We start from the raw sequence: 26,039 nt of genomic DNA, 5'->3' as shown, positions 1-26,039 counted from the left end.
TCCTCCTGGAGGAAAGATAAGCTACATAAATGCAGTAGAGGTCGTTACCTCCCGTAGACTCAGTCTGTGGCCAGGGAAGGGGCTGAGAGGAGGCCTTCTGGAACCGCAGTTGGGCAGTGGAAGGGGCGGCAGGGGATCCTCAATGGTGGGTGGTTCAAGTGCATTGGGAGGTCTCTTCACTTCCTCCAGGCAGCTTTTGCCACTGGTCACATAGCCTGAGCAGAACCAGCAGCTCGCCCCTTTCCAAGGCTCTGCAGGAAAGGGGTGCCCCTGCAGCCCCTCTTATACCACTTGCTATGGCCTGCCCATCTTGAATCCCTAGCTGCAGCAGGCCTGGAGAGGGCTGGGAGTGGGGCGTTACCCCAGGACTGGAGGCAGAACCAGGATGAATGATGGGCCATTGTTCAGGTCGCCAGGGTTGGGCTGGCAGCTTGGGGCTCATCTGGATTCATGGATTCTTCCAGACTTGAGCTGTCCCTGTTTCACCTGCCTCTCCCCACCCTTTGGGAGCCCGAGTGAGACCCTGGAAGCTGGCAGGGATGTCACACGTACTCACCTCAGGCCCTGGCATGCACAAGAGAGCCCGGGCCTCCTATCTTCCTGCCACAGTGGCAGGAAAGAGGTTGGGAAGAAGGAAAACGGGTGTGTCGGACACATGGGGGACACAAAAGAGTTTAAGCAAAGGTTTATGAAGTGGGAGCTGGTGGAGACTGTGCTGCCACGGGCAGGGGCTGTGGCGTGGCACACGTGGCTATCTCTCAGACCAGCTGCCACCGGCCCAGCCAGGTCCCCTTTTTTGTTCAGGTTTCCATCTCTGAGTGGACAGCCCTGAATATCTCAGACCAATTCTTGTGCAAAGACAGACCCTTTATTTTCCATGAGGGGAGCTACAAGGCATCCACAGATATATGGGGGAGAGGGGCTCTCTGTGACCTTGAAATCTTGGGCACTGTGACCTTGAGAACCTTGTCCAGATTTTGTAGTCTCCAGGGTGGGGCAGTGCCTGACCACAGGCTGGGTGGGCTAGTCTCAGCCAGTCCTGCCAGCCCAGGACCGCTTCAGTCTGGTTTGGTTTCCTGGGTTGAAATAATAACCCTTCAGGCCCAACTTTGGCCAAAGATAATGATTCTCTGGCAGGGTCCCCAGCTGGGTGGGGTCAGGCACTGGTCTTTCATAGAGCAAAAGTGGGCTTCTTCCTTGAGCCTCGTCTTGCATTCTCATAGTGTGGTTTCCTTAGGTCCCCAGGTCTGCCAGACAAACAGTTCCAACTTCTTGGGGGTCTTGGTGGAGGTGGGGCAGGAAAGACCGCCCACTTCCCCAAGCCTCTTGGGGGGGGGTAGCTGCCCGTTTGCATTCTTGACTCTCTGCTGCCCTCATGTGGCTATGAGGCTAGTTGCCGCCCCAGCGCTGTACAGGGCAGTGTGTGCGTGTGTGTGTGTGTGTGTGTAGGACTAGCAAGGCTGGGGCTGAGGCAGAACCAGAGAGCTGGCCCTTGTGTCTATTCTAGTGAGCAGGGGTGCTCACTGTCCCCACCTCCGGGTCTGGGTGACTCAAGTGGCTCTAGGGCAGCCCTGACACACTTGCTTATGAGAAGTTGAAAGAAGAGATGGGACTGATGCTCATTTTCAATGGAGGGGACTAGACATCAAGATCTTAAGGACAGCTGGATCATCTGTTTTGGCCATGAAGGCAAGTTCCCACGTGCTTACCTGCCGAACAACCACGGCCACGTTGGCCTGTAGAATCCAGGACAGGCGGATCTAGCTCTGTCCTGGGAACAGCAGCTCAAGAAGCTGTCAAGGAAATGGGGAAAGGAACAGATGAGGGAAAGAGAGTCAGTCCATCCCTCCTTTGGTCCTTGTGTGTGCGTGCTTGTGTGCTAACTCGCTTCAGTCGTGTCTGATTCTTTGCGACCCTATGGACTGTAGCCCACCAGGCTCTTCTGTCCATGGGATTCTCCAGGCAAGAATACTGGAGTGGATTGCCATGCCTTCCTTCAGGGGGTCTTCCTGAACCAGGAATCGAACCTGCGTCTCCTGCATCTCCTGCATTGTAGGTGGATTCTTTCCTGTTGAACCACCGGGGAGGCCCCCTTTGGTCCTCAATCCTTCAGGCCAGCCTCTGGCCATGGCCCCTGGGTCCCTACCCAGCACTTACTGTTTGCCATGAAACGAGGGTCACAGGTCTGTAGCTCAAGCTGCTGTGTTGGTAATGTCCAGACTGACAGAGTCAGGAGTCTTCAGAGGTAATTTTCATGTGGGGGTCTCAGATGTGGGTCTGCTTCAGAATCACAGGGAACTTGTTAAGATACCCACAGATGTCCGAGACAGCTGATCCTGTCCGTTGCCTCCTTTTTTTTTTTTTTTTTACGTATCCTTCTAAAACATTTATTTATTTGTCTTTGGCTGCACTGGATCTTCATTGCTGTGCACGGGCTTTCTCTAGTTGTGGCGAGCAGGGGTTACTCTCTACTTTCAGTGTGTGGGCTTCTCACTGTGCTGGCCTCTTGTTGTAGAGCACAGGCTCTAAAGTGTGGGCTCAGTGGGTGTGGAGCACTGGTTTAGTTTCTCCATGGCATATGAAATCTTCTCCGACCAGGGGTTGAAACCCCTGTCCCCTGCATTGGATTCTTAACCACTGGACCACCAGGGAAGTCCTGCTCCTTTAAGGCTGAAGAGACTGAACCCCGGGAGGGAAGGGGGTCTGGCTGAAGGTCATAGTGAGTTCAAGGGTTTCAACCTGGTACCGTTCTCCTCCATTCCAGTGGATTGGTCCATCAGTGTGGTAAGAGGCTTCTTGCTCAGGGCAGAGGGGGGATCCTGAGCAAGCCCCTTGGGATGTCTGGGAAGGCACACAGGAAGCTCCCTCCCCTACATCCTTTCTGGGTCCTGCAGCAGAGCACCCACCAGATTGATGACCTGTGAGGCCGGCTGTAGCGTGTCATACTCCGCAAAGAGGTGGCACACATTTTCCTGGGACTCAGTCTGGCTCTTGGCCACAAACCCAAAGATCCTGATGGGAGAGGAGAGCTGGGGTGAGGAGAGCCCAGGGAGGCACGAGACTGGGAGCTGGGGAACTCAGCCCTTCCCCAGCCCAGCACCTCCTTCCCACCCTTCGCCAACCCAGCACCTTGTCATGATGGGAGCTCTCCTAGTGGGAGGATGTGCCTCCTCCGTCAGACTGGGAGATCCCTGAGTTTAAGATCTGGGTTTCTCTCCTTTGGAATGAGGGCCCTGAGGACAGGACCTGTGTATTCCCCGGCAGACTGGAGGGTCCCTCCAGACTAAAGCCTGTGCCTCCCCGAGAAGACAGGGCTCCCAGGCTCCTGTTTGCCCCATTCAGACTGGTGGCTCCCAGAGGGCCAGGGCCTGTGCCCTCAGCAAACCCATGGGCTCTTAAGGTCAGCATGGGGCCTCCCTCCTTCCCTGACTTCCTCCCTGTGTTGGGTCCGGGCCCTGCCCCAGGGAGACCTCTCATGGTGACTGACTGAGTGGACAGGGAGGCCTTACCGAGAGGGCTTGCAGTATTTCTGCCACCTGTGGGAGAGGAACAAAGATAGTCCTGGGTACCGATTCTCCGCTCCATTTCACAGAACTCTGGCTGAGCCCCGCGGGGTGGGAGGAGCCGATAATGGCCAGCTGTGTTTCCTCTATCCCCACCATGCTCCCTCCCTTCATTCTGTTGCTCCTCACCCCTTGAGGTTCAGAGGCTCTGTCTGGGACCCCAGCCCCAGAGTCAGCGGGCAGCTAGACCCTGGCTGGCCTTTTCAGTCTGGCCCAGACTTGAACTTACTTCCGTTGCTCGGGATCCATGCCACAGAATCGGAGGGTGGCAAGGGGGTAATGGCGCCGGAAAAATACCCTGGGAGGAGGCGGGGAGGGAAGGGGAGCTGGTGAGAGCCCGTCCCAGTGTCCTGGCCCACCTCCATCATCTCCAGCTTCCTGTCCTCCAAGAGCCTCATAGTTCCATGACCCCTGACAGCCTGCTGTGACCTTTTTACTGCTGGCCTCGGACATGTGTTTGTATTTCTCTCCTTTCATGAAGGTCATCTGCCTTGTGTCCTATGTATTGGGGTTTTCTACCAACCCACCCAATCGCCCACTGTGTCATTTAATGATTTGAGGGTAGAAATTGCTGGAGGAGGGCATGGCAACCCACTCCAGTACTCTTGTCTGGAGAACACCACAGGAAGAAGAGCCTGGTGGGCTATAGTCCATGGGGTCACAAAGAGTCGGACATAACTGAAGCGACTAAGCACGCAATTACGGCTGGTCATCTCTTATTCCTCCAGCCCAGGGCCAGGATCTTGCTGGGCTGAATCCCTGAGCCTGGGATGGAGCGATCTCACTGGTCCCCCAGAGTCTGGCCTACAGGAGATGCTCCATCAATGGATACAGATTTAACTGTTGTTAATTCCAAATCCATCAGTCACGATGAAGTGGGGCTTCAGAAGGTAGTCATTGCACTGAGGCCCAGAGAAGGCAGAGAACTTGTCTGGAGTCACTCAGCACATGACTGACCTCACTGGGTCCAGGAGCCTGAACTCCAGCTCTACCACTGCTCCACAGCCATCTCAGCCATCCCCTCCAGCTCACCCTGCCCAGCCCCGCAGCCCCAGGACAAGGGAAGTCCCTTACTTCCTCTGGACGTCAGTCAGGGTGATGCCCTGCTCGGTGACTTTGAAGTGGACCACGGTGGGCGTGGGGAGAACATCCCTCTCCAAGGTGGCTGAGATAGCCTTCTCCACGGCCAGGGCTCCGCTCAGGGTCTCCACGCTCACAGAGCTCAGGTACAGGGCATGGCAACCTGAGGGGAGGGGGGCGGGTGCAGATACTGCTTTGGGGCCCTGCCAGAATCCGCTGGGTGAGTGGAGGTCACCCAGGCCCTGCTGTCCATCTGCCCAGAACTGGGGAATAGGGGTGCCATCCTGTTTGGGGAATCTAGCAGGCTTCCTCTTTGAGCCATCAGGCGGGTGGGTAGGGACTGTGTGGGTGACTGAAATTTGGGGCTAACCCCAGAGGACTTTGAGGTCGTCTGTTGTTTGCATTGCTCTGGCCTCTGGCCCTCCAGCAGGAGGCAAGGATGGCATGTTGCCCTGTGTGTATAGGGGCGTCCAGGCAAACCTTCCTTCTGTCCCATGGCTGGTGCTGCCCCCACCCCTACCCTCGACCCCCAACCGCAGGGCCCTGGCCCCTTGCTGAGAGAAGAGGGAGGAGACAGGAATGGGGAGGGGGCCTTTGTGCTTGGGGCACGGAATACGAGCTGTCAGTCACCCAGGTGCTGACCCGTGCCTGGCCCTTGGATGTGATGAAAAGTGACCCTTCCCATATAGACCGCCCCCAGGACTCAGACCTGACACTCCACGGAGGATGCCCTCTCCAGGGCCAGGCCCTTCAGACCCAGAGAGAACCTAGTTTATCCATGTGTGCTCCCTGTATGTGGGATGGGCTCTAAGCCTCACCACGCCCGCCCCTCCTCTCCTGCCCCTCTTCCTCCTGGCCTGCTGCCCTCAGCCTCTCATCTCCTGGTTTACAGGCAGAGGGAAGAATGTGGCACCTTGTTAAAGATGGAGAAATAAAGCTGCAATGGGAAACACGTGTGGACCTGCATGTGCCTGCACAGGGCTGGGAGGTGCCCTGGGGCGGGGCACAGCCAAGCCTTCCCCCCACCCTGCCCCCCACTCACCGGCAGATTTCTTCAGACAGGAGGCCTGGCCATCTGCAGAGGGGTCGGAGGCCCCGTCTCCACCTCCCAATTCTGAGCCAAAGCAAAGGAACAGGCCCCCAGGGGTGGGGTGCAGTCAGTGGACCCCCTTCCTAGGAACAGGCGTCATTCAGCCCTTCAAACGGGTCCCACCTCCGCCCCCACCTTCAGGAGGTGACTTGGCTGAGAAACCAGGTGTGATTCCTGTAATTAGGCAATCGGAGCTGCCCTGAGCTCCCCCAAAGCCTAGCTGGCAAGCTTTTTGATCCCTCCTTCCCCCTCCCGCCTCCGGCCCCTGGACTGCAGCGGTGACCTGGCCTCAGAGGCCCCTGACCTCCTGCTTCTTTCGGACCCTGTCCCAAACCTAGGCTTTTTTTTTTTTTGCAGAAAGCAGGGAGGCTCTCGCCATCACCACACCCGCGGCTCCCTTGGCCTTGACTCCTCTCCCTGGACCCCCCCCCAGCTCTCCTGCACACCCTGAGATGTGGGGGCACCTGGTGTTGTGCTGGGCTGTAAGCTCTGGAGAGGGCTCCCTGACTTGGGCTGGAGGTTTGACTCTGTGCCTTTGAGGAAGTTACTTAATGCCTCGAATCTTCCTTTTCTTTCTTTCTTTCTCCCCAAATTTCACCCATTAATCATTTCTTTGTTCTCATAATTCTCTTCCTTGGGGTTCATAAAACAGCTGTCTGTACCTTTGTGCTCTGTTAGCTCCCTGAACACTTTGGAACAAGACAGTAAGGGAGACTTGGGTTCAGATTCGACCCTTCCTTTTCTTATCTGTGAAATGGGGACAGCAACAGCGGTGAGTGCTTCACAGGGTTGGAGTGAGGTGTGAATGGAGGAGGGGATGCCCAGTAAATGGTGGAAAGTGAAGTCGCTCAGTCGTGTCCGACTCTTTGCGACCCCATGGACTATAGCCTACCAGTAAATGTTGGACCTGGAAGTAAAAACCAAACCTGGCCGAATGGGCAGATTTATGCTTCTTTTCTCCTCTCCGAAACAGAGCTGCTATTTCTCAAACATCAACTCAGCACCAGGCGTTGTGCCAAAAGCCTTGCCCGAGCTTTTTCATTTCACCCCCCACTCAGCCTAGAAGTAGGTGTGATGCTAAGTGTGCCCATTTCATAGATGAGGAAACAGAGGCTCAGTGAGGTTGACCTTCTCAGATGCTCATAGCTAGGAGGTGGAGATGTGGACAGACTCCAGAGCACGCACTTTTCACTGGGACACTAACATGATCCCTAAGTAAGGTGAGAGGTGACCCCTGAGAATGAACAGGCGTGGAGCCCCAGCCCACCTTTCTGCGGGACGACGAGTTTGCAGGGCAGGGCCAGGGCCATGATGGAGTGCTGGCACACGAAGGCAGAGAGGCTCCCTGTGAGGAAACAGAAGCCGTGCATCAGGAGCCTTCCCCAGGCCACCTACCCTGCCTGGAAGGGGCCTGAGGGCTGGAGAGGCTCAGCTCACCGAAGTAGGGCTCCTCGTCTGCTCCTTTGAGATGCACCCCTTTGGCGGAAGACTCGATGAGGAAGTGGCGGACGAGGTCACTGCTGTCCTCGCCTGGTCAGAGAAAGTGTATGGATGGAGTGCAACCTGTTTCCTGACCCGCCTCTTCCAGTCCATCCAGAGGTTAACTTGTCCATCCCCCTGCCTCTGGGTGGGACTGCAGGTAGGTGTCCTATTCTCGAGGTCTCCCATGAAGGAGGTGCTGACAACGTTTTTGCTCAAAGCCTTGTGTCCAGTAGGACACAACTGAGTGACTTAGTATGCACACGTGCAATTCTTTTTTCAGGAGACCTTGCTTTTGGTTTCAATAACTCTTGGGCTGGGTTTCCTGCTCCCGCTTCTTACTCCCTCCCAGGTGCTATCATTCTCCATCATATGGTCCCTGCTGGCGCCAGGCTGGCCTTGGGAGGGGGCACCACGCCCCTGGCCTCTTCTCCACCAGCCCACAGCTTCCTGCTTTCTTTGGACTCCTTGGCAGGGCTTCCTTGATAACTAACACTGCCCAGAGGTCACTTTCTTATTTGAACAGAGAGGTGTGGTGTAGAGAATGTGGACTTGGGGTTTTTATCCTCTTTCTCTATTACTTGCTGGTTCAGGGGTCATTAACTCCCTCTGGGAGTTGTCAGTTCCCTTACCCATTCCTTGTGTAACAGCTACAATCCTGGGCCTTCGATGAAGGGCTGTGGCCCAGGAACCCTGTAATACAATGGTCTGTTCCTATCTCTGTCCTCAGTGGGGTTTCACTGGTGCCTTGCACAGTGTCTGGGGAAGGGTGGATGCTCCATCCACATGTGCTGTGTGCAAGACCACAGGGGCTATGCTAGCACACACGCCATGGTTGTTTAGTCCCTCAGTTGTTTCCAACTCTTTGCGACACCATGGACTGTAGCCCACTAGGCTCCTCTGTCCGTGGAATTTTTCAGGCAAGAATACTGGGAGTGGGTTGCCATTTCCTATTCCAGGGGATCTTCCCAACCCAGGGATTGAACACAGGTCTCCACGTCTCCTGCATTGCAGGTGGATTCTTTACCACTGAGCCACTGGGGAAGCTCATAAAGCCCAGTATTTACTTAATAAAAATAAATTGAATTCATGGAGGAAAAAAAATCAAACTTTATAAACTTGATATAAAATGTTACTAGTTACTTCTTATTTGAGAAAAACAGACCAAACCAAAAGGGTCTCGTTTTCACAAGTTATTACTACATTACATTCCTTTGTGAGAAAGCCGGTCTGCACAGAGGTGGATACCAGAAGAGCGCAGGCTGGAGGGGGTCTGGGACCCTCTTCTTCTTCCCACCGGAGGGTAGAGCAAGGAGTCTGGGGACTTGGGGAGCCTCAGTGCTGGGAGACCAAGGTCCATCTTCCCAGGAGTCATTATGGGAATGGCCCAAGGTCACCCTGCAAGTGAGCGGCAGAGCTGGGACTGGAACCCACCACACCCAGGTGCTTCTAAGAGGCCTTGATCGAATACACAGACAGCCTACCTGGTCGGCTCTGGGCAGATGTGGGGGCCTCCTGCACCTTCAGGGCAAGGCCGAAGGAGCCCCGGTATGAAGAACTGTCCCGCACGATGAAAGCCCCCGGCTCCTCCTTCCTCAGCAGCTCGATGGCTGGAACAATCCTTGAGTCAGAGAGAGTCACCACCCCACTGGGATACCCTCCCTGCCTCAGCCCAATTGGGTCCTCATAGAGCAGATGATACAGAATTGCCTTTGGTCCCCAGGAAGTCCTTTCTGTTGTCTAACCTCCACTGTTCCTGCTACAGTCATTATTTCCTTGGGTCATGGGGTTCGCAGCACACCCCCTTCCCTGGACTTGCAGTTTGCCATTCCGTTCCCTCCTCTACATGAACCCAGGGCCCCATCTGCCCGATGTGGGGTGCCGGGACCCAGACCTGATTCCTGGGTCACTCAGTCCCTGAATCAGGGCTTCATTTTACCTTGCTCTCGGGAGATGCTTGGCTTAAACCAGTATTTAGATGTGTCCATCACAAACTTCATGGTGGGCTGCATGTCCCTGGCAGGACCTGGAGACAGACAGGGAAGGAGAACCCTGTAGGCCGGATAGAAGGGAACTGAGAGACCCTCCCCTTTCTCTGTCCAGTGGTTCCATTCAACCCATCCTCCCGTATCCCTACTCCATTGTATCTCCAGCTCCCTAAAGGGGCAAAGTCCATCAGAAGAATCCCAGGGCTTTGTGCCATCTAGGAGTCTACCCTTGTATCCTTGGTAACGGATCACAAACAAATAGATTAAAAACTCAATTCAATGAGAAACAGTTTCTCAAATTGAATATTATGCAGTAGAGACAGAAACGGGATAAATAAAAGACTCTGAGATGCATCATTTGCTTCACTTCACATTTTTCTTCCCCTTTAATAATCCTATGAGTTTCTTGGTGGTGGTGGGGATATTCAGTTTGCAAAAGAAAATGAAGAAAAGGAGAAAGGAAAGGAAGACAGCAGATCTGGGCAGAAGAGCATCCAGGAGCCCGGAGATGGAGTCGGATTCTGATCTGAGACGGCTCTTTCCCTCCTGAAACCCAGAGGTAACTGAGTGAACCAGAAATCCTGTGAGGGTCTATAATGTTCCAACAACTTGGAAATGAAACTGAATCTTGTCTTGAGAATAGTTTGTGGAATTTGCTAAGATCCCAGGAATAATGTGTGATTATCCGGGAATCACCAACCCTGGATGGGGATATCACCAGGCCAAATAAATGTGCTCTTTGAGATGTGAAAATTCCACCCCCCCATTTCCCTGGGTCCCTGATGGTTGGATGACATCACCGACTCAATGGACATGAATTTGAGCAAACTCCAGGAGACAGTGAAGGACAAGGAAGCCTGGCTGCAATTCATGGGTTCACAAAGAGGTGGACTTGACATAGTGACTGAACAACAAAGGCAGAGAGCAGTGGTTCTCGGTTTTGGCATCTTGAAAAGGTGTGTTACTGCCAGTTGAGAGTAACTCATCATAAAAAATGTACTGATACATGCAAACGATTTGTCCTAAGAAAATGTTCAAAGGCATGCTTGTCACCTCATTTTCTCTTGTTCTCATTGACATGGCTTCGTGGGTGGGAGCGAGCAGCAGGCTAGAGTGAGCATTTCACACCCCCCAGGAGTACCTTGATGTCTGTGGCCATGTGAGGGCTGAGAGCCCGGGAAGGAGATGACTGAGCCACAGGCAAGCAGGCCTCCTGTCCTTGGGGCTCAGTGGGGGGCTCTGCTCCTGGGAGAGAGAGACCCCAGGGTGCTAAGGGTTAGCCTGTGTTTACTGCTTTGGGCTCTGGTTGGCTTTGTTCTTTTTGGATGCCTGTAGTTTCTGACTACAGGGAGGAGGGTGGTTGCTGTTTTGTGGTTTTTAGCTGTCTGAGTTGGAATGCATTGTCTCCGTTACCCTGTCCTGCCCCGTCTGTGTTCGTCATCCACCAACGTCAGAGCTAGGACTGACTCTCCCTCTCCTGGGTTAGTCACCCAGCCTGCTGCTTCCATATCCTGAGGGTCTCCTGGCTCTGTCCACTCTCCTCCACCCTCTGCCTCGCCCTGGACCACTTCGTGATGAAAACCCAAACAGAACCAAATAAAAACTCCTCTCCCTGCCAGGCCAGGCCCTGCAATTCATCTGCCGCGCAGCTGCCAGAGTGATGGATTGAGCATGCGCCTCTGAGTCCATCTGTCTCCGGTCTGAGAGTCTCTGAGGATAGATCAGTCCTGGGTGTTCTTTGGAAGGACTGATGCTAAAGCTGAAACTCCAATACTTTGGCCACCTCATGCGAAGAGTTGACTCATTGGAAAAGACTGATGCTGGGAGGGATTGGGGGCAGGAGGAGAAGGGGATGACAGAGGATGAGATGGCTGGATGGCATCACTGACTCAATGGACAAGAGTTTGAGTGAACCCCAGGAGTTGGTGATGGACAGGGAGGCCTGGCATGCTGCAATTCATGGGGGTGCAAAGGGTCGGACACGACTGAGTGACTGAACTGAACTGAGGGTCTCCTGGTCCCTAAAGGGTAAAGTTTACTCTTCAGCTTGGCATTCATGGTCTTTCCCAATCTGGCCCCAAATTACTCCCAATGACCTCGCCCTGCACATCCCAACATCCAAGTCATTTCCTAAACATGCCATGTGCTTCCACACCTTCGTACCTCTGGCCTGGCTGTTCCCTCTGCTGGGGCAGCCCTTCCTCTCCTGCTATGGCCATGAACTTTTGATCCACTTTTTGGCCTCCCCACTTCTCCAGGTAAAAAGGCTCACTCCTTCCTCTGTAGCCTCACAAGACTCAGAACATCTCTTTACTTCTGTGTTTATCCTACTCTGCAGTAACCCTTTGGGTTTTCCCCCTCTCTTTCTAGACTGTGTCCCTACTAAGTGGCACAGTGCTTGGCACACAGTAGGTACTTAATCAGTGTATTGACCCGCTCTTGAAGAAATGCATTGGTGCTTTGCCTGTTCTCCATTAGCCAAACCTTACAAAGCGTGAGGTATTGACTGGTTTACAACTTACCCTCCGGGGATGCGGTGGGAGGGGCTTCTGGCAGGGTCTGGCTGTGGCTCCTGGTGGCTGGACAGGGCGTGCTGGAAGAAGTAGCCCCAGGGCGGACAAAGTCCTGGGGTCCTGGGGTCCTCTGGGATGGGGGAGATCCTGGCTCTGGGAAACCGTTGATCAGCACAATGGGTATGTCCACCATGGAGTTAGTGATGGATGGTGGGCAGCTGCTGGCATGTTCCTTGGCCAGTGGTGGGGAGCGGGTTGCTCTGGGCTGGCCCATGCTTGGGGTGGCGTTGCTGGGAACCTGGAGGTCACTGGCTCTTGTATACAGGGACACTGGACCAAGGCTGTGGAGGCTGGAGGAAGAGCTGCTGGGGCTTTCCAAGGATCTAGAAGATGACTGATGGCTGGAGATGCTGGAGTGGAGGAGGGACTGGCTGCTGTGAGGGGAGAGAGCAGCAGGAAGGCAGAGTGTTAGGAGGTGGGAGTGGACTGTCTGGAGCCAGAGCTGGGCTCTGGAATTTAGTGATGTAGGTGCCCGTGGCTTTGGTCAGAGAACTGTATACTTCACCCATCCGCCCCCCACCCCGTCCCCAGAGCCCATCTGAGCCCTAAGGGATGCTGAAGGATATAGGAGTGTACCTGCAATGTAGGGTCTGTGGTCAATTAAAGTAGCCAATGGGCTGCCCCCTGCAAGGGACTCTGTTCCCTCTGCCTTCCAAGCCATCCAAGTGAGATGTCATACCAGCCATCCTCCCTACCCCCCAACCCCAAGCATTCCCAAGAGTCCGGCACACAGGCTGGACCTGGGCTGGACTATGTCCATGACTGATGCAGAGGGAATTCTCCAGCTGGAGGAAGAGAAAGAGGCCAGCTCTGCAGCCAGCCAGGCTTCTCCCTGAGCTCAGAGGCCCATGCCAACGCATGGCTATGGAATCCCAGTCTCCTTGCCAGGGACTGCCTGGGCACAGTGGCTTTGGAGCTGGTATGGGGGACAGAGGTCCTGTGGTTTGGTTTTCCAGGGCAAGATGGGTGAGTGTGTGACTCTACTCAGAAGCCTGCAGAGAACTGGGCTGGGGTGATTGTGAATAATGCCCTGCCAGATTTGCTTCCTTCCTGCTAGGTTTTGCCAGGAACAAAGATGAAGGAAGCTTTTCCCAGACCCTCGATTCTGTTTATATTCTGTGTTTTAGGGTTTTTTTTTTTTTTTTTTAAATCTTCCTACAGATGGGCTGTAGGAGGGCTGGACAGGATACAGGTGAGCCTCATTAATGCAGTAGTTCTTTTCCCAGGAGGTAAATAGAAGTCAAGATTTTCCTATATTGAATGATATTCTAAATGCTTGAGGAAAGCTTGAGAGCCAAATGGCATAAAAGAGAACATTCATTTTTATTTTTGGTACAGTCCCAGATTTTGCTCAGAAAGAGCGGGATGTCTGATTTAGGGTGTGTGTGTGTGTGTGTGTGTGTGTGTGATGAAGGCAACATCAGAAGCTGTAGTGGGAGTTACCTACCTTCCAAATACATAGCTGACATCAGACGCTGGGCTGCCTGACAGCATGGAGACTCTGCTGCTCAGCTGTGGGCCCTGGCCCCCCAGCCCCTTCTCCAAGCTTGGGGAAGCCACCAGTGGGGAGCCCAAGCTGTGGGGGCCTGAGGCCTTGCTCCCCATGCCAGGAATGGAGATGCTGGGAGATGTTGGGGGGTGAGAGGAGGGAGCTGCCAAGGGGGGAGCGGGGTGCTGGTGCCCCCTGCCCTGGCTCCCAGAGAAGATGAGGCTCTCGCTGCTGCTTCGAGTCTCTCGGGGGAGGTCTCTGGAAAGGAGGAGGCCGCCAGTGCGTGGGGAGCCGAAGGGTGGGGTGATAGATGGGCTGCAGCAGCTCCGTGGGCCATCGTGGCACCTTGACCTGGTGGAGGTCACCTCGATGTACTTTATATCTTTGGGGAGAGAAGCAGAGCATTGGTGAAACCAGGGAGCTTAGACTCGCAGAACAAGGATGCTGGAAGAGTCCTCAAGACCATCTGGTCTCTTCTTTCTTAGAGAGTGCTGTGCTGTGCTTAGTCATTCAGTCGTGTCTGACTCTTTGCGACCCCATGAACTGTAGCCTACCAGAGGAGCCTAGTGGGCTACAGTCCATGGGAACTTCTCCAGGCAAGAATACTGGAGTGGGTTGCTGTGTCCAGGTGTCCTGCATTGCAGGCAGATTCTTTACAGTCTGAGGTACCAGGGAAGCCCATATATATGTGGGCTTCCTAGATGGTGCATGTGGTAAAGAACCTTCCTGCCAATGCAGGAGACATTAAGAGACGTGGGTTCAATCCCTGGGTTGGGAAGATCCCCTGGAGGAGGGCACAGCAACCCACTCCAGTATTCTTGCCTGGGGAATCCAATGGACAGAGAAGGCTGGCAGGCTACAGTCCTTGGGGTCACAAAGAGTGGGACATGACTGAAGCAACTTAGCACGCATATATTTAAAAAATTGGGCTGTGCCCCAAGGCATGTAGGATCTTAGTGCCCCAACCAAGGATCAAGCCCATGTAACCTGCAGTGGAAGTGTGGAGTCTTAACCACTGGACCACCACCCTTTCTTATACAGATGAGGAAACTGAGGCCCAGGGAGATGTTTGTTGGAATCAGGATCAGCCTCCAGCTTCACCTTCAGGGACCAGTTTCAACATCACCCTCTCTGTGACAACTGCCCGTGGGTGGAGAGAGTGACACGAACACGGGCTTTGGAGTCAGACAGACCTGGGTTTCAAATCTGGCTCTGCCCCTTGCTCTCTGAGAGCTTGGAGAAGTGACTTGACCACCTAGAGCCTCAGTTTCCAGGCCTGTAGAATTGGGTGGCTATACCCAGCCTCTTGATGTTACAGTAAGGATGAACTGAGATGAAGGTAGGTGGCACAGCACAGCATCTGGCACATAGTAAGCCTTTTAAAGCTGAGAGATCCTCTCCTTTGTGTGTGTTCCACTCCCCAGCCGGAATGACTGCACCGGTCACATCTTGAGATGCCTCTATTACTCAGGCTGGTGAAAGTGGTTTCTATGTCTGTTCCTGCAACGGAGGCAGGGATTCTCAAGCTTGGTTGCATGCTAGAATTACCAGATGAGCTTCGAAAAGTCCTAAAACTCAGGCTCCATCTGGTGCCAATTAGATCAGAACCTCTAGGGGTGGGCCCAGGCCTCAGGGTGTTCACTTAGCTCCCTAGGTGTTTTCACCGTGCACTGGACTGCACCCCTGTGGTCCCTGGCCCTGCAGCACCCCTTCACCAGGGAGCTGGGAGATTGTGCGGAATCTCCGGCTCAACCCTAGGCCTACCGAATCAGAATCTGCATTTTAGCAAAATCCCAGGGGAGCTGGGTGCACCTTGGAGTTTGACAAGTCAGCGTGAGGGTTCACTTGCGCACGAGAACTCCCTGGGGGCAGGGCTTGCCTGCTTTACTGAGCTGTAGATTCTTAGCACCCGAGGCTGCTGACTCACTCTGATGCTCTTTCATTCCCTAGTGGGGGCACCTAGGACTCTTGTTCCTCCCTGGAGTGGGGCGCCCTCTGGTTCTGCCCATGGGGGGATGGGTACCTCTCCTCCTGACTTTGGGGAGGGGAGCTGTTCTTGGTGCTGTTCTGGGAAAGGAAGTGAACGAAGGGGGTCATTGAGCTGCTCCCTTCTAGAGGGTAGTGAGTCCTGCCTCTGGCTTCCCAGGATGAAGACTAGGGCAGAGTCATGGGAAACTGTACCCTTAACTCCCATCTGCCAGCCTCCCACCCCCCTGGGCTCTGGTGCATGCACTATCCCCCCTTACCACCCCTGAAGTCCCTGCCTGCCCCAGCCCGCTCTGGGCTAGGACCTTCTGGCCCTGCTCATGATTACTGCCTCTGTCTGAGCCTGCTTGGGCTGGGTAGGGGCGGAGGATTGCATCAGATGGAGGGGGGAGGCTGGCAGGTCGACCTGGGCATGCTGTCCCAGGGGGTGGAGGAACAGGCCTGGCTTTGTCGACAAACAAACCTAGGTGTGAGTCTAGGCTTTGCCACTTTCCCGCCAAGAATCATCAGGTAATTTTCCTAACTGCTCTGAGCCTCAGTTTCCTCATCTGTAAAGTGAGGATCTAAAACCAACCTCCCAAGATTCTGGTAAGGATGAGATACACTGATGAGTGGAGCCTGGAGCCTGGTCCATGGTGGGCTTCAAAGAGCGTCTCCTGCCTGCCTGCTTTTGGGGGACAGTATTGGCCAGTTGGCTAATACTCTGGCTAAGGTGAGGGTCCCACTGATGAGGACAAGAGAATATTTGGTACAATGTATTGTGGGCTCTGAGAGGGAAGTTTTGGACTGGGGTAGATTCTTCTGCAAGGTTGGCAAGCACGACTTTTTTTTTTTAAATAGGTCTTTATAGTATTTATGGGCTTCCCTGGTGGCTCAGATGGTAAAGAATCTGCCTGCAATGAAGGAGACCCGGGTTCGATCCCTGGGTTAGGAAGATCCCCTGGAGAAGGGAACGGGTACCCACTCCAATATTCTTGCCTGGAGAATTCCATGGACAGAGGAGCCTGGTGGGCTACAGTCCATGGGGTCACAAAGAGTTGGAGACGGCTGAGTGACTAACACTTTCACTTTCACAGTGTTTATGCTCATAATCCTTTCAAACCTCAAGACTGCCCTTATGCCCCGTGCCAGCAGGCCCTGCTTTTACGTGCAGGAAACTGAGGCTCAGAGAAATGTAAGGGTAGAGCTAAGATTTATTGCCCCTTTTAAAACAAAGGCTGGTATTTACTGAGCATTGTGGGATAGCACTGCCACGGGCATATTACCTGTGTTAGCTCATTTAACTCGCATGACAACTTGACTGAAGTAGGAAACATTCTTAATTCCATGTCAGATGAGAAGTCAAGGCTCACAAAAGTTGAGGAGGGACTCCCCTGGTGGTCCAGTAGCTAAGACTCCACGCTCACAATGCGGGGCCCTAGATCCCACAGGCCACAGTTAAAGATCCCATATGCCGCAGTGGAGATCGAAGGTCCGGCATGCTGCAACTAAGAGCAGCCAAACAAATACATGAATAATGTTACAGAAAGGGCTGAGGAAACTGATCCCTGCTCCTGCGCTCTGTCTGCAGGGAGCTCTTCCACGGAGACAGGCTCCTCGGGACCCTTTGCCAAAGGCCTTACCCGTAAGTAGGTGCTCAGTGGCTTTGGGGAGGGTCTCCCGGCCTGGTGAAGAGAGACCAAAGGCCTAGCTGAGGGACTGAGAAAGAGCAAGCAGACTTGGGCAGGAAGGGAGGGAGGAGTCCTGGAGCTGTGAGTCACTCCCGCTGCTGTAGCCTGGCCTCGAGGTGGATGTGGCTGGGGTGGCGGGGCCCCCACCCCATCACCTGCGTGCAGTTGCTGTTTACAGGCCCGTGGGGCAAGTCTGAGCAGTGCTGGGTGGATGCAGGCGCCGGCACCAGGCTGGATGGGTGGAGGGGGGCCTGTGTGGGTGGGGGGCGGACAGACGGTTATTAAACACCCTTCACTCAGGATTGGCAAACTGCCTTGCCTGGCAGAAATTCTGGAAAATAAAATGGAGGCCTGTTCCAAAGATGGGGAGGGGTGGCAGAGGAGGGGATATGGTGTTTGCTTCTAGAAGCTGTGTTCCCTGGGGGTGGTGGATACATGCCTGCTCCCCGCTACCATGCCGCCCCTGGCCCACCTCTGGTTAATCTGAAGGAAGGTCAGCAAGACGCAGAGGCAGAGAAACTGGAGGGGGTGGTGATGTAAACTCAGTGAAGCCCTGGAGGGCAGAAAACTTGCTCCGAGGAAGAAAGAAAAGTTAGAATATGGACTTTGGAGGCCAGAGGTCTGGGCTTTGAGCTGACCTACCACTCACTAGCTGTGTGACTGTGGCCATCATTTCCTCCCCCTGAGCCTCAGTGTTCTCATCTGTAAATGAGGTTTCCACTATTTTCTTCCCAGGGTAGACGCTGGGATCATGCTTACAAAAATCCCTCTATACATTTTTAAGGGAGGGATCGATATAGGATAGCCAATGGTTAACTTTTGATTCTGCCAAGTTGGGACAAAGAGAAGCTGTGAACGTCTGCTGGCATCACAATTGCAGACCATCTTCCACTCAACACGCCAAAAGTAGGACGAGTGAGAGTGCAAACAGAGGGGCCCTGCACACTGGGCACATTTGGCTGGGTGAAAACTCACCGAGGGGCTGTGGGCCGGGGAGAGCTTTGTCACCAGGAGCAGTGGTCTGAGGGGAGGGTTTGCAGTCACCACAGTGACGGGCAGGCTCTCACTATTCTTCTGATGGCAGAGAACTTTCAACAGGGAGCTGACCCTCTGGATACCCTAGGAGGTAGTGAGCTCCCAGGCATCGCTGGTGTTCAGGCAGAGCTAAGAGGAGAGGATTTTTAGAAATTCCATCAAGGGGAGCTAGGTGGCTTCATCAGGACCCTGGGACCACTGCTGCCCTCTGGCGCCCCCTGCTGCCAAGAGTCTGGTGGTCACATCCTCACAAGAGCAGGTTGTGCCTAGGGCATCTCAAAGGCCTGACTACTGCCCATCCGTCCCTTGGAGGAAGGGCCCTGTTGTCAACACCCCAACCCCATACATGTGCACGCTACCCAGAGACTGCTCTCACCCTAGTTGGCCTTGAGTGCATGGAAGCCCTGCCTTGGGGCATGAGCATTAAAGTCCCGGGCTTGCTCCTGCCAGTGATAATTAGGCCCAAGCTATCTTTTCTGCAGAGACATGCCCACGACTGGCCTTAAGAAGCAAAAGACTGTTGAGGGATGGAGGTGGTTCATTTAACAGGCCTGGCAGGCAATGCTCCGGGGGCAGGAGCAGAAGGCTGGCTAGAGCCCAGGAACCCAGGTGCCAGAGGACCTGGGTGCTGGGCTCACCTCCACCCCAGGGTCTGACACTCTCCTGGAGCTGGTCCTAAATGCAACTCCAATGTTGACTATAAACAGCCACCACCGATCATGACCTATAGTGTCCCAGGATTTGTGATAAACACCCATCAGATGTTATTCCTTTTAATCCTTGCAATACCCTTTGAGGTGAAAACTCATCTCTGTTTTACAGAAGAAGAATCTGAGACACAAAGAAGTGTAAGCAGCTTGTGTAAGGTTTGCCCGACTCCAGTGATTAGGCTACACTGGCTTCTCACTCAAGGCCATCAACCAAGTCTTTTCATTTGTAAAATGAGGATAAAATATTCGTCTCATGGAGGTGGATTGGACGGATCAAATTATTATCATCAAAGGTTCAATTATTAACTGCTCAACACACAAGTGCCTGGATAGGATGATAAACGCTCAATAAGCAGAAATTCTCCTGGATCCCATCTCTAATCTTCTCTGTATCCCCTAGCCCACACTGATTGTTTAAACCCCTGGAGGCCTCAGTCTTCCAGCCTGTTTAATGGGGCTGCTGCTCCATGATCCTCATCCTCAATGTATACTTGAAACTCTTTGGGAAACTAAAGCCAGATGCAGAGATTTCTGGACAATTGTGGAGGTGGTGGTATCTTGGAGTTGGCTTGAACTAGCTCAAAAAAGCTGATTGTTAAATTTTCAAGATTTTTTTCAGCTTGTTGCTAAATGATGTAAACATTGTAAGTTAATATAGTTTGATGCTTTAGGCATTACTAAAGAGTAAACTATATAAATTTACAATGTAATGGCATATTAAAAACAAAAGTAATAAATACTCAAAAATTCATCATGTTCTAATTATTTTACTATGTCTATACTTGAAGTTATTTACATCTATCGTTACTGGTGAGGTGAAAATACTATTCCTATAAAAATTTCAGGGGACCAAGTTAGAACCTAAAGAGAGACACCACAGAAGACTAAGATTCAGGGGCCACACATTTATCGAGCTCTTATTTATATGCATGGCATTGTATAGTATTCTTACCTGTATTAGCTTATTTTAGTTCTTTGAGAAATTACATAAAACAGGTATCCATCACTTTCCAAACTCAAGAACCAAATAGAATTGGACAGTGAGGACTACTTATATTTATCCCTTGTATAGAGCAGAGGAAACAGAGAGGTTAAGAAACTTGTTTAGAGATGCACAGCACTCCCCAACAGGACATTGTTCTGTGTTCCTCCGATTTGATAGAAAACTCCTTCCTCATAAGGATTGGTCCCCAAGTCCTCTTCCCAGCACTGTGCCCCAGTTCCTTACCCAAGGCTTCAGGCTCTTCTTTCTTCTTTCCCAAGGTAGTGCTCTGGGTGGGCTGGGCCTCGGGGCCACCAGGCCCAGGAGGGAGCAGCTGGAAGGTGGGGTCCAACTCCAGAATCATCTGGTTGAGGCTCTCCAGTGAGAAGTCAATGTAGGAGTCAAGGTCTTCCTGAGCCCCTGAGACCTGCTCCCCTGGGGCCTTCAGGAGGCAGCTGGCATTGGCTCCAGCCTGTGGGGCTGGCTGGAGCCTGCCAGGGGGCCCCTTGCAGGGCATGGGGGCCATCAGGGCCTGCGCTCCCCAGCCTTCCGTGGTGTAGTAGGGACACGGCGGCGGCAGGCTGGGGCTGGGGGCTGGGTGCAGGGCCCTCCTGGGTTCCTCGCAGGGAGCCAAGCCGACTGCGGGGCCTCCTGCCAGCAGGGGGCTGGACATCACCTGTGACATGTTGAGGGCAGTGACTTGGCAGTTTACCTCTGGCTTCCAGCCAGACTCACATCCCACAGTTGTCACTTGCCAACTGGGAGCTCCTGGGACCTGAAAGAAGCCGGGGGTGGGAACTGAGTAATTTCTGTGGATGAAACCTCTGCCTCCCCTCCCCATAAAGAAAGCCATATATATTCACTTATTTAAAAGCATGGCTGCTGGAGCCAGACTGCCTGGGGTTTGCATCCTGGCTCCACCAGTTACTAGCTGTGCGACGTTGGGGAAGTTAATTAACTTCTCTGTGCCTCGGTTTCCTCATCTATAGAATGAGTTAATATTTATAATATACTTAGAACTTGCCTAGTACATAATAAGCAGTATGCAAGTGATGGATAAATAAAATAACCTCAATAGATGTTTGATGGCTACCTATTATGTTCCAGCCTTACTTTTAAAATAAATAATAGCTAAAATTCCGGATTCCCAGGAGGCGCTAGTGGTAAAGAACCCACTTGCCAATGCTGGAGATGTAAAAGACTCAGATTAGATCCCTGTGTCGGTAAGATCACCCAGAGGAGGGCGTGGCAACCCACTCCAGTATTCTTGCCTGGGAAATCCCATGGACAGAGGAGCCTGGCAGGCTACAGTTCATGGGGTCGCAAAGAGTCAGACACAGCTGAAGTGACTTAGCACAGCACGGCACAGCTAATATTCATTGAGTAATTATATGTACCTAGGCTCTGGTGTATAAAACCTTTTAAAATCCTCATAACAACCCTATGAAGTAGAGGCTATTATTATCCCATTTTATAATGGGAGAACTGAGACACAAAGAGGTAGGCAACTTGCCCAAGGTCATCAGGCCAACAGGTGTCAGGGTAGGATTGGACCCCAGCTGTGTGGTGTCAGGGCCCCTGCATTTAGCTGCTACTCAGCCTGGGCCAGTTGGTGAAACAGACAGGCAAGCAGGTGAGCAATCACAACAGTGTCCTTGGGGAGGAGGGGAGTCAGAAGGGACTCAGTGGGCACAGGGAAGGGGAGAGGGGGAGGCCAGGGAGTGGGGGAGGCCAGGGAGGACTTCCTGGAGGAAGGGACATGTAAAGGGAGACAAGGACGAAAAACAGGAGCTGGCTGGGCACACCAGGTAGGGGTGAGGAGGCAGGTGTATTCAGAGGCCGGATGGACCGAGGAGATCACGAGACATTACTGAGCATCTGGGAAACAGAGAGAACCTAGGGTGAATGGAGGGGAGGTTGAGGTTGGGGAGGCAGGCTGGGCAGACCCTGCAGAGCCTTGCAGGCTGGGTTTGGTAGTGCTGACTCAACCCTGAGGGCAATGGAGAGCCACAGAATAGTTTAGAGTTTAGGAGTGACATCATCAGATGATATTCACTCCCTGGGGGCGCATCTGGGAAAGAGACGTCCCAGGCTTCCTGACTGTGGGAAGGTCTTCCCGTTGTTTAGCCTTAATGCTACATGATAGCAGTTTCTTCCAGGAGGTAAGAGGTTCCAAAACAGAGGCTGCCAAGAAAACTGTAAGGAGCTGGGACATGCCGGTTGTGCTACAACTGCCTGCCCTGAGCCTCACCTTCCCCCTGCTCCTAGCACTCCCCAACTCCACTTTTCTCCTTTTCCAAGATACCTCTATTACATTCTGCTTCCGAGTCAGACCTCAGTCTTGGAAAAGTCATTGAGACCAGTCTGGGGCAAACGAAATGAATGCAGACTTCAGAGTCTGGAGATTTGAATTCAAACCCCAGTTCAAACAGTTCCTTAAGGAGTCGCTCTGACCCTCAGTTTCCTCATCTGTGAGATGGGAATAAGAATTCCTGCTACATATCCTCCCAGAAGGTGGTGTGGAACCAGTCAGATACTGCTTGTGAAAGGTATCGGACAATTCTAAATACTACTTAGAAATCAGGGCTTATATAGAATATAATGCCTTCATAATAATAAATAATAATAGCTCCCATTTACTGAGAACTTACCATGTGTCAGGCACTGACTTTCCCTATGATAACTCTTCTAATCCTCTCATAACCCTAGAAAGTACTGCACCCCTATTACCAGTCCATTTTACAGATGAAGATACTGAGATTCAGAGAGGTTAAGAAATCTGTGTTGGCCACACATTCAGAAAAGTGGTAGAGCTGGGTTTTAAACCCAGGCCTGGACTTTAGACCTTTAACTCTTTATATCACATGGAGTTCAAATGCAGAGAAACACCTGAGGTCCAGAGAGGGACTGTGAGTTGCCCAAGGCTCCTGCTAGACCTGCTGCTAGACTTCTCTTTGGCCAGATCCTGGAGAGGGCAGGCACATGTTAGGCTCGGGAAGCATGTCTATAAATGGCAGTGAAAGGGAACGAGGAATGGGCCTTCAAGCTCCTTTCTAGGGGCAGCTAAGGACATCGAGCTTTGGCGCCAAGCGCCCTGGGTTTGTCGGGGCAGGATATCTGTACACCCTGAAGGTTTTCTGGCTGTGCCTCAAAGAGGACCTAGGGTTATGGTCTCTGGGGAATGCACTGGGTACCTGGTTCCTCCCCCAGGACTAGGATCCAGGATGTCTGCCTACTGATTTGGAATCTGCTTTTATACCACCCTGGGCAAGTGTCCTTTCCTCTCGGGGCTTCATTTGTCCCACCTGTATAATGGGAATGCAATTGTAACAGACACTTAAAATGTACTCATTTTGTTTTCTCAATGGTTCTTTGAAGAAAGTACTCTTACAGGGGGGCTGGAGAGGTTAAGGGACTTGCCTGAGGTCATACAACTCACAGCACCCATAGTGGAACTGGGATTTGAACTCAGGTGATCTTGGTTCCCAGTCCCATACTCCTTGCCACTGTTTCATAGATTTAAGATCCATTTCACCTTTCTCTGCCCCTTCTGGGATGATTCTAGAACCCAGTGGGACAGGCCTGAGATTGAGCAAAGTTTAGGCAGCCCCTTGGGATTTTCTTTAAGTCTTCTCACTTTTGACACTCCCCAAAGCACCACCAGACCTCCCAGGGCAGGGGCTGGCCTCACTCCTTTATTCCTGGACACTCTTTCTTCTGTCCCCACCGGCACACGTCTCTAGCTCTTTCCTTCCTGATCAAAAGTTGGGTGGGTGGAGACCCCTGGGCTCAGCACTCTGTGTGTGCATGTTGGGGGGCTGTAGTGGGTACGGAAGGCTCCAGCCAACTCAGTCTTATTTATAGGTCCTGCCCACCCATGGGACTCAAATCTCCTTTGTTCCCAAGGGCTCTGGAGGCAGGGAGATCCTGATTCCTGGGCAAATCCCCTTGTCAGTTTCATTGCCAGCTTCTTCTCCTGACTCACTCTTTCCCTCCTACAAGCCCAGGGCAGTGGAGGGAGAGGATGGCAGAGGGGAGGACAAGTGTCCCCCAGAGTGCCTCACCTCACTAGCCCGATCCCCTCCCCACCCCTCTGCTGGAAGAGTGGCTTCTGATCGTCCCCTGGTCCCCACTTAGACCTGGTAAAGCAGACCTGGGACAGGAGACAGGGACCCGCAGGGGCAGTGAAGGCCTTTCCCTACCCGTGCTCTGCCCACCCTCTCCCTCCCATCCCAGGATTCCTGCTGGCCTCTGAATTATCCAGAACGGGTTGCAGGGGTGGGGGCGGGGCTAATGGCCAGGCCCTGAGGGCTCTGGGCTGGTGGGCAGGAGGATCGGTTCTGGGTCTATTCCCTTCCCAAATCTCAGGACCCTGGGCAAACCCCTTCCCCTCCCCAGACCCTGGTTCTCTCATCTGTACACTGAGGGCTACAGATTTAGTCCCCTCAAAGTGCAGAACTTGAGTCTGTGGTCCTGGGACCATCTTGTCTGTCTCCACCTTCACTCTGAGCCCCAGGAGAGGAGAAAAACTGGGGACAAGGGCTTGCTGAAGGGGCTGAGCCTCCTCCTCTTTTCTCCTTGAAGAATAAAGGTGCCTACCTGTTGTCCAGGGTGAGCAAGACGCTTCTGCCTTCACTCTTGGCTCCTGGGACAGACGAAGTGAGGTGGTTGGTCAGAGCCCAGGTGAGGAGTAAAGGGAGGCGCCCTTCACCTCCAGCCCCGCCTTAAGAGCAGCCGGCCAAGCCCGCCCGCCCTCCTCCCCGCCAGCCCTACACGTGGCCTGACAGCCCACAGGCCCCACCCGCCTGTCTGGACCAGCTCAGGTGGGGCTGGCACAGGCAGGAAAGGGAAGCCTGGCCTTGGTGGGCACTGGAGCCCGGTGTGTGAGTGTGTGTGAGAGGCTCTTAAGTATCCTATTTCCTCCCTGGGTGCTGAGTGCTCAGGGGAACCTCTGCTTGGACAGGGGCTTCTTAGAACCAAGTGTGCTGTAGGCGTTCCCTTCACCTGAGTGCCAGCCAGGGAAGGGACACAGGGTTGGTTGGCAGAGCTAGCAGAGAGTGGGGAGCAGGATGCCAAGGGGCAGGAGACCCTTCCCACAGGCCCCTTCTGTGCTCTCTGAGCTGGGTCATACTGCGACAGGTACCGGCTAGGAGCCTGCTGGGACTCACGCTGGACACAGATCTTGTCTTTTTTTCTTAGTCTGGGAATAGGCTTCTAACTCAAGGAGAAGAGGCTCTGCGTGTCTGGAGGGCTTTGAGAAGGGGCTCAGCGCCACGATGGTCTTCATTCATTCACTCACAGACTATCCCTGTGCACATTCTGGTGGAAGTTCCATGTGGGAGTGCTGGCAGAAAGTCAAAAAGTCCAGACATCCCCTCTCCCTGGCTCCAGCTCCCTTCCTGTTCTGTGTCAGGGATCCCAGAATGTGGTGGGCATCCAGACTTTGTTGGGGAGGGGCACTGTGGTAAAGCCAAGTCCCCTCTGGGCAGGTTGGTTGGAAGCTAGGGAGCTGGCATACTCTCCAGCCCAGGGACTCAGGGTGATCCCAGCAGGGGCTTATCTTAGGGGTTGGTTGGGGGGAGGGCTGCCCAGAGCCCCCGTGATGCTCAGTAGAAGGGCTTCTGGCCTTAAAGTCTTTGATGTTCTGTGGCTTCACGGGGGCATCGTGGCCTGTGTCGAGGGAGGCCAGGAAGCACAGCTGAGCATGGCAGTGAAAGGTGATTACTGAAAGACTCTGAAAGGCGTCTCCGGATGTTCGCGCAGCCAGCAGCCCATGGCTTGGTGAGCAGTTGTGTCTTTGAATGAAGAAAATGATGCCCCTCCATTGGGGTGTGTGCAGCTGCAAGCCAACATGCACTGCCCGCAGCAGCCTTATTCACGGGCAGTCAGCTGCTGAGATTCTCGGGGGAAGGTACAGGTTATGGGGTGGGGGGCGGAGCATCAGGCCAGGATTGGAGTGGTCCTGACATTGGCCCTGGCTATGTTCCTGGGGGCTGGAACCAAGGGCAGTGTTAGCAGTGGTTCTTCAGGCCTGGGAGCCCTAGGCTTGTGACCCTGTGCCTGAGGGTTACAATCTTTCTTGGCAGATTTGACCTTCTTGGTTCACATTTGGCTGTTCCCTTTACCTTAAGCCAGTCTCAGGAACACTGATTCCAGCCTCAGCCTCCTCACAGACCTTGTGCACCATACCTTCCTGCCTCTGCCTAATCCCCCACCTCACTCTGCTACCACCACGCTCCTCTGACATCATCAGCCTTTCTGCATCTATGGATATGACCATGTGATTTTTTTCCCCCTCTCTAACTTGTTGATGTGATGGAGTACATTAACTGATTTTTGAATACCGAACCAACCTTGTATACCTGGGATACATCCCACTTGGTTGTGCTGTATA

At 53.3% G+C, this 26,039-nt stretch overlaps 1 protein-coding gene across 1 annotated transcript; it reads right to left on the bottom strand.

The window, feature by feature from the left end:
* Window positions 1–1,349: 1,349 nt before the first annotated feature.
* TNS4 (tensin 4) lies at window positions 1,350–24,362 on the bottom strand. The gene is made up of 13 exons (XM_006068629.4): window positions 24,245–24,362; window positions 19,892–20,420; window positions 13,221–13,644; window positions 11,723–12,147; window positions 9,152–9,238; window positions 8,697–8,822; window positions 7,171–7,263; window positions 7,001–7,078; window positions 5,686–5,757; window positions 4,638–4,806; window positions 3,793–3,861; window positions 3,510–3,536; window positions 1,350–3,012 (listed from the first exon to the last, which is right to left on the bottom strand). Exons 2-13 carry the CDS (start codon window positions 20,328–20,330, stop codon window positions 2,871–2,873), a joined length of 2,151 nt encoding a protein of 716 aa, XP_006068691.3. The 5' UTR covers window positions 20,331–20,420; window positions 24,245–24,362; the 3' UTR covers window positions 1,350–2,870.
* Window positions 24,363–26,039: the final 1,677 nt, after the last annotated feature.

The sequence above is a fragment of the Bubalus bubalis genome, chromosome 3 (genome assembly GCF_019923935.1).
Source record: "Bubalus bubalis isolate 160015118507 breed Murrah chromosome 3, NDDB_SH_1, whole genome shotgun sequence".
NCBI classification, from domain to species: domain Eukaryota; kingdom Metazoa; phylum Chordata; class Mammalia; order Artiodactyla; family Bovidae; genus Bubalus; species Bubalus bubalis.
The sequence above is the reverse complement of the archived record's forward strand: the minus strand, read 5'-3'. Positions and strand labels throughout refer to the sequence as shown.